A 7304-nucleotide genomic window follows, 5' to 3' on the forward strand; every position below is an offset into this window, starting at 1 on the left:
TGATTCATAACTCCATTTGTGACTAAACTTGGATGGTAGATGTCCCTTGGGGAGTGGATGATCACCACAAGGTCAAAGGTCACAAGCAGGGGTCAACTAACTTTTAGAGCCCAATATTAAGTTTTTATGTCCTCCAAGTAGCAATTCGCGAAAATATCTGTACGCGAAAATTTCAGCTCGTAAAGTACCTGTGAATTCTGCATCAGAATGCGTGAACATAGTGTACTAGAAAGTGTACACGTGAAACTCAACATGGCAAATCTCGCAAGTTACAGCTTACAAAGATGTTTTTGCTGGATAGAAATACATGTAGATATATTGTGCACGTCTTAAATTACATCTAATATATGAATATGAACAAAAAAATCACTTTAATGATGAATCACAACCAAATTTAATGGGTAGAGAATAGAGATGAAAACATTGGACGATACTGCTTAGTCCCTTTTGCATATAATACTGAAAAATCAAAGAAAAACATTGATGCAAGTTGTCAGTCTCTGACAATCACCATGGTAACAATCAGACACCAGAGCTTCTCAGCCATTCAAAACTAAGGATTTTACTGAAGTTGTCAGAGACTGACAACTTTTAGGAAACGGTGCCCAGAATTTCATATGTTGCCAATTTAAGAATCAGAGATGGGAAATTTATACAAATACAGTGTATAATATGAACAGCAAATACCTTGAATGTAAGATGATATAATTACATACAGTCGATTCTCTTTGATGGCCTACAGCTTTGCCATCATAGTAGAAATCATAGTGCAACTGATCTTGAAGTGAAGAGTTATTTGCTGGAAATAGGATGATGGTGTGCTGGCCGTGAAGCTCTGTTCTGTGTTGATTTTTATGTGTGCTAGAGCTTGGAATTTATATATATATATATATATATATATATATTTTTTTTTTTTTTTTTTTTAATATATATTGGCTCACTTCCACACACATCCAGCATGACCCAGAAAGTCAAGATACTTTCTAGTGTAATGATCTGAGAGTACTGCATTGTCTTTATTTGCTCACAAGGAAAAACAACAACAACAATAACAAACATGTTAGTGTTTTCCGGTTTTCCACGTTATTTCATTGCAAGGATGCGACAATGAATTGAAAAGTCAACTTGACTTATATAATAGGAGAAAAACAAAACCGACAAAGAGCAGTAACAGCTGTATGTCTAGAGAAATATGATCACAGGTTGGTAAAGTGTGCGATTCTTGCCTTGAAAATCAAATGCAGTCATCTTTGTGTCAGGTGCACAAAAGAAATTTCATGTACCTGTGAATTCTGCATCAGAATGCGCAAAAATGGTGTACTGGAAAGTGTGAACATCAAAAAATCAACATGGCAACTATGGCAAGTTACAGCTTACAAAGATGTTTTTGCTGGATAGAAATACATGTAGATATATTGTACACGTCTTAAATTACATCTAATATATGAATATGAACACACAAAAAAATCACTTTAATGATAAATCACAACCAAATTTAATGGGTAGAGAATAGAGATGAAAACATTGGATGATACTGCTTAGTCCCTTTTGCTTACATATAATACTGAAAATCAAAGAAAAAAAAATTGATGCAAGAGTTAAAGCTTTTACGAGCATTATGCAACACTCGCTCAACTGCAATCAGCTGCCATTCTAAAATCAACAAATTTCTTACAATGTAACACAAAATATTTGCTGCTAAACACTTTGCTCATTATGGCAGCGCAGATGATTTCAGATTTCCATTTCGAGCCACAACCGTCAACTACGTTTGTATCAAGTAAAGTGTGCTCCTGCCAGGGAAAGGGTCATAACACAGGGCACACACAGATTCATCAATACCAGTATTACTGTTTGATTTCAAGGTACATGTATAACGTAGTTCTCAAAAGGGTCAAAGTTTATCTTCCACCATTTGAAATTTGCTTTCAATATACAGCAAAAGGGTCTACCAAGAAACTTGTCTGGCTGACGGAATTTGTCAGGATAATGAGCTATCTAAGAGTATCTTGAGATCAAAAGTACAAAATAATTTAGACTTGAGTACCCAACTTTTATTCCTGACGCACCCTCTCCCTGTTCAGTAGTGAGTAGGTAGAACTTCATGTGACCATAGACCGTGCCCTAGCAGTAGTATTTCCCAACAAGTCACATGAGATTCACTCGTGCCTGGAGAATCGAAGGGCACTGCTATTGCCCAATTTGTCATCAATTATGAAACATTACGTAGCAACCACAATCGGGTATGTTCTCAGAATGCGATACTGTCAGCATACTTTGGGGTAATATTTCGCATTTTTGTCATTACCCAACTGAAATCACATGCTGCTACAGCATTATATCACACATTTTTTATACACAAGTGTCCATTTTGGAGCAAAAATCAACAGTTTCTGCAGCCATATGGAAACTGTGTTTTACTTTTAACCTGTGCCCCATCGGACTTTGGAAATCCTAACTGGCTTAGTACATATGGCAGTGTGAATGTCATTACAGTCTTCCCTTTGACCCCATGTTTGTTGCCACTACTCAAAAATATTTGAAGTATGTGCCAAACTGGATCTGCCCCACAGATAGGAAGATAATTGATTTATATCTCATTGCATAATGGCCAGCCACTCTCTAAAGAAAGATATGTCTTTATGACAGCAATTACTTTTCGTCATCCATACATATAAAATATGAGCAGTACATAGCAGTAAAGACATAGGAATGCGAGAAGAACAGAAATTGCACAAATAGTGCTGAAAACGGGTCATTTCATGCCAAAGTTTAGTGACCTTTGACCTAACAGGATTTTGCCCAAAAGCTGATATAATTGTATATACATGTATACACACATCTACACCTCATGTGGCACACACAGGTCAGGTACCCAGAAAATTATCCAGTGGTTTTTCTTGAAATGCCATACAGTACAATGTAGCACTATGTGCGAAGAATGAATGGACTACCAAAAAACATCAAGACTCAGACACCCTCTAGCAGAGACAGAATTATAATGACTACCTCTACGGGGGCTTCACAACTTTACTACTTTAGAAGACTTGGAGATTTATGTCATCTAGAATCAGTACTTCAAATTTTAGGGCATTGCTGTAGGAGGCACAGATCAGGCTACCACTGCCATTGTCATGAACAACTTGCACTCTTCACCTGTGAGAGTATCCACTGGTACTGGAACTAGAGAGGATCTTTGGAGAGTTACCAGGTACTCACTTTGCAGACTTTTCAAACCCAACCTGGGCCCCATTGGGGGCCACCCGAACAGCTTAATTAATAAACAAAACTGTATCCCTCGGCCTTACGAATGATATCTTCCAAATTTAATTAAAATGGGACCATGTATTTTACAAAAAGAAAGTAAAGATGTCAAATGGTCAAGGAGAGATCCCATTGCATGAAGAACATCACACGGTGGTTGACAGATAAGGCATGGCAAACAACAAGTGACAACAAGAGCTCACTTTAGCCCTTTGCTCAGAGGAGCCAAAATGATTGTACTACATGTACTTAAAAGTCGTATATATCCATATCCCTGTTAGTGCATAATTACAATTTGTTTTGTCTTTTGCAAAATAAACATTTTTTCAATTTTGTTCATAGCCTGCTAGTCCTGACCCTCATCGAGTATATGGTCATTTGCTTAATCAAACATTTCAACCAAAATGTTTATAGCATCAAACAGAGTAATCTGCAATCATCAAAAACATACGGTACTCAGACATTTAATATCACAACCAGTCGAACTCTGCAAATGCTTTGTCAGTATAGTATCGGATGCGCTTATACCTCTATTTTCCCTGTTTGCTTCCGGGAAATAGCTACATCTCTGTTCCTTCCTTTGATGCAGATGCCAATTCAGCTTCAATGTCATTGCACTCTGTTTGTAGTCCCGTCTTTTCACGAACAGCCGATCGTTGGTGACCTTCCGAGAAAGCTCTCACATAATCTATCAGTGAGAGAATCCAGTCCTTAATAGAGATGAAGTAATCTAAGCACCTTTGGGCAAGAGATGGAGACTGATCCAGGGCTGGCTGAGTGTGTACGAATCTGATGGCATCAAGAAAAGCCTGGGCATCGTCCACCGACATCTCAATCGAGTCGTCCAGTTTGCCGCAAACGTAGACCCATTTGGCATTCTCAAATGTGGCGGGCTGTGCCTTTTTGAAAGTATCGTAAAATGCTTCTTGGTTACTCACTGGCCAGTGAAAGTCGTGAACTATTACAAACACCTTTAGTGGACCTGCAAGGCAATGAGACAACAATAAAGACAAAAAGGCACAATATTTCAATCTGCATTTCTTATTCACCCGAGGTCCAACAACAAAGGCACAATCAATCAAAATTCCCCTCAAATCCCATCCCAGCACAACAAGAATAAAACATACAGGCATGATATTCTGTACATTTAAATCTGAATTCAGATTTTTTTAATCATGTTTATACACAATTTTGCTTTTTTTATGTTATAAAAATCACCTGAAAATTTTGATTTTTGATTTGTTCAACAAACCTCAATATCATCCCTGAAACATACTAAATCAATGTAATGGACACAATTTGTTATAAAGCAGAGAGTATATATTCCATAAATCAACCTCTTGCTATCACTGAACAGATTGTTCACAAGTTAAAATCAGCAATCTCTGCTTCTGAACAGAATCCTAAACAATGCAAGAGCCAAGGATCCTGCAAGTTATGTTAAAGAAGAGCATCAGAATTATTTTTATAGTTACAGCATAACTTGCATGTTCCCTCGCCATGTCTTTTGTTAGTCACATTAATATTACAGAAATATGCAAGTTATGCTGAGTCGAAGGGAAGGTGCATTCCAATGTCTTTTGTTAAACATATGAGTACTTCAGCAATGATTGACAGATTAGGTCACAACAGGAATATTGGTTTGGAAGGATTTTTTGTGGGTGTATCCAAGCAATCTGAAGAAAAATTACTTAAAAATATATGGAATGTTTCTAGATATTCATTTCACTGCAAAAGTGATGTTGAGGGTATCATCCCTGACATAAACCAACACAAAAATCAACATGCATCGATTTGTATTTCAGAGAACCTTTAAGTCTGATTTTAGTCTTTTTATCTACTAGGTTGATCAAAAACTAACGTACAGTAAACTGCACTTTAAGTATGGATTCAGACATGATTCTGGGGTTGGGTTTGGCGAGTGTGTGCGTGTGAGTGCGGGTGTGCATGTGTATAATAAAAAAAAATTGTCAAATTTCTATTCAGGAATTATATGTAGAGTTTGTTGCTCTGGAAAAATCTCACTGGATATCTACTCACCAAAGTGATTTCTGGCCTTTGGTAGGAACTTGTCATAGAGAGCATCCACAACATTCGTAATAGCAAAACGTCTGTTGTGGATGGAGTGGCAGAGAATGACAGCATTGTAGTCTTTCCAGTCTGGGCGGAACGAGTCAAGGTCGTTGTACGGCAGACGCACGAACTCTACCCTCCCCACGTAGGGCTTCATCTTCCCGTCAGTCTGGAGGTACGTCAAGAGTGCTTGAACTGAGTTCTGACCGGATCCGCTGCAGACACACAGAGAGATGCGCTCCGCCACCACCTCCTCTGGTTCCTGCACCTCCCCCTTCTCTAGATCTTCCTCCTCCTCCTTCTTTGGTCTGTTGTTCTCCTCTGGTGGTAATGATGCATTTTCATCCCCAGAGAAAGTGGTATTGGTCTCCATGGCAGCCCTTGTCCCTGTGTTCATGTAGCAGTCTGTTTTTATGGAGAGAAAAAAAATCATCAGAGCATGATGCTAAAGATTACAGTATTTTGATTACCATGCTTAGTAATGAGTACACCTATGGGTGTATCATTAACATTCAATTGTTACGACTACTACCACCCCTGTAATTATCTTCTTTCTTTTTTTAGTAAGTGTTATTTTGGCTGTGAAGATTACATATCTTTATTACTATTACTCAGTAGGTCTACAGGTCAGCAATTTACAACGATCTTTGAAATCACAACCTGTAATGAAGAGGAAAAATAATGTGTACATGTAAGTAGACATGTTGATAGAAATATCCGTCTACTCCAGACAAGTTTTTTAAAACAATGTTTTAACGTTTACTTTTACAGCTCTACTCTGTAGACATAGGAGGGAAATCCGTGAAGCCAGACGTCTACGCAGAACATATCCCTGAATTTAAGATACACATCGATCATTCGGTCAAGCAAGCATGGTATCTTGCACAAAGCAAAGGCACATTTAACAAACAATGCGCCGCATTTATCATCAGAACAAGAGGGTGAGATGAGACCTCCTTGCTCATGTCATATGAATCAATGGTCCCGTCAGCTCAGCTGGTCGCAGTTCACTTAGGGTCACCGTCAGGGTACGTATCATCTCTCATGGCCATGCCAGTTGGTGCAAAATGCACCATGCAATATCTGATATTTCAAAGTAACAACTAAACTTTTACCTTTCTTTCATTCAGACTGCATTAGCGAATCTTCAAAGACTGTTTTTTTCTTTAACCACTTTTAATTATTGAAGATGAATTGGGTAATTTGCTTCTATTGGTGAACACAAACTTCACAAAGACACGAAAAGGATAGCGATAGATCTAGTGATTCTGCTCACGCCCCAGCATGCAGCAGCGCGTTTCTTATTAAAATCCTCTGGGCTCTTGCTACTGGTCACTAAATCACTGCCGAAACGGCAATATTTTCCAGTCATTGTCAGATTGACGGAAGAGATTTGACCTTCACGGTCTTGCTTCCTAACTCAGTAAAATTTAACTACGTATTTAGCTACAAACCTAGTCTATTAATCGTACAAAGAAAGATCAAAAGGCCAGGTCAGGATGAGGTTAAACATTAGTAATTATACCTACTTACCATTAAGATTAATATCATAGCAGGAGTACGGTAGATTAGCAGTCGAAGTCCAAGTCAAACTGGTAAATCATCTCATTCGGAGTCATACGCTCACTTGCTGTGCCCACTGCACTGCACTGGCGATGTTTTGGCTGTGGCGTAGGTGTGAGTGGTGTATGGTACGACGTAGAGGGGGCAGCAGACACCCGGGGAATCCCCACAGAATCTATGGGAATCCCCACTAATCTCCAACTACCGTAGTTAAATAGAGATCATGAGAGGCCGGGAATAAAGCAATATCCCTGACAAACACTGAACTCTTTGTAAAAAAAAAAAAAAAATGACCTTCCATTATGATCATCGAAGTCTATAGAAGCAAGCGACTTAAATAGCGCCGCCATGCATCACCTGTTTGAAGATCACGTCTTTTATCGGTGAAACTCACTGATCTGTAC

General features: G+C 38.6%; 1 protein-coding gene across 1 annotated transcript; it reads right to left on the reverse strand.

Moving 5' to 3' along the window:
- Positions 1 to 3824: 3824 nt before the first annotated feature.
- Positions 3825 to 6961, reverse strand: LOC139732133 (uncharacterized). The gene is made up of 3 exons (XM_071643007.1): positions 6871 to 6961; positions 5305 to 5742; positions 3825 to 4246 (listed from the first exon to the last, which is right to left on the reverse strand). The coding sequence occupies exons 2-3, from the start codon at positions 5732 to 5734 to the stop codon at positions 3825 to 3827; spliced, it is 852 nt and encodes a 283-aa protein (XP_071499108.1). The 5' UTR covers positions 5735 to 5742; positions 6871 to 6961.
- Positions 6962 to 7304: the final 343 nt, after the last annotated feature.

This window comes from Diadema antillarum, unplaced genomic scaffold (genome assembly GCF_040938485.1).
Source record: "Diadema antillarum isolate AM-2024a unplaced genomic scaffold, OU_Dant_1.0 seq00000400_RagTag, whole genome shotgun sequence".
Lineage (NCBI taxonomy): Eukaryota > Metazoa > Echinodermata > Echinoidea > Diadematoida > Diadematidae > Diadema > Diadema antillarum.

Bases quoted from the DNA above. Each gene is read 5' to 3' on its own strand.
- LOC139732133 (XM_071643007.1), bottom strand. From the start codon at position 5,734: ATGAACACAGGGACAAGGGCTGCCATGGAGACCAATACCACTTTCTCT. The intron at 4,247-5,304 runs GTGAGTAGATAT...ATTGCCTTGCAG, and splicing joins AAAGGCCAGAAATCACTTTG to GTCCACTAAAGGTGTTTGTA.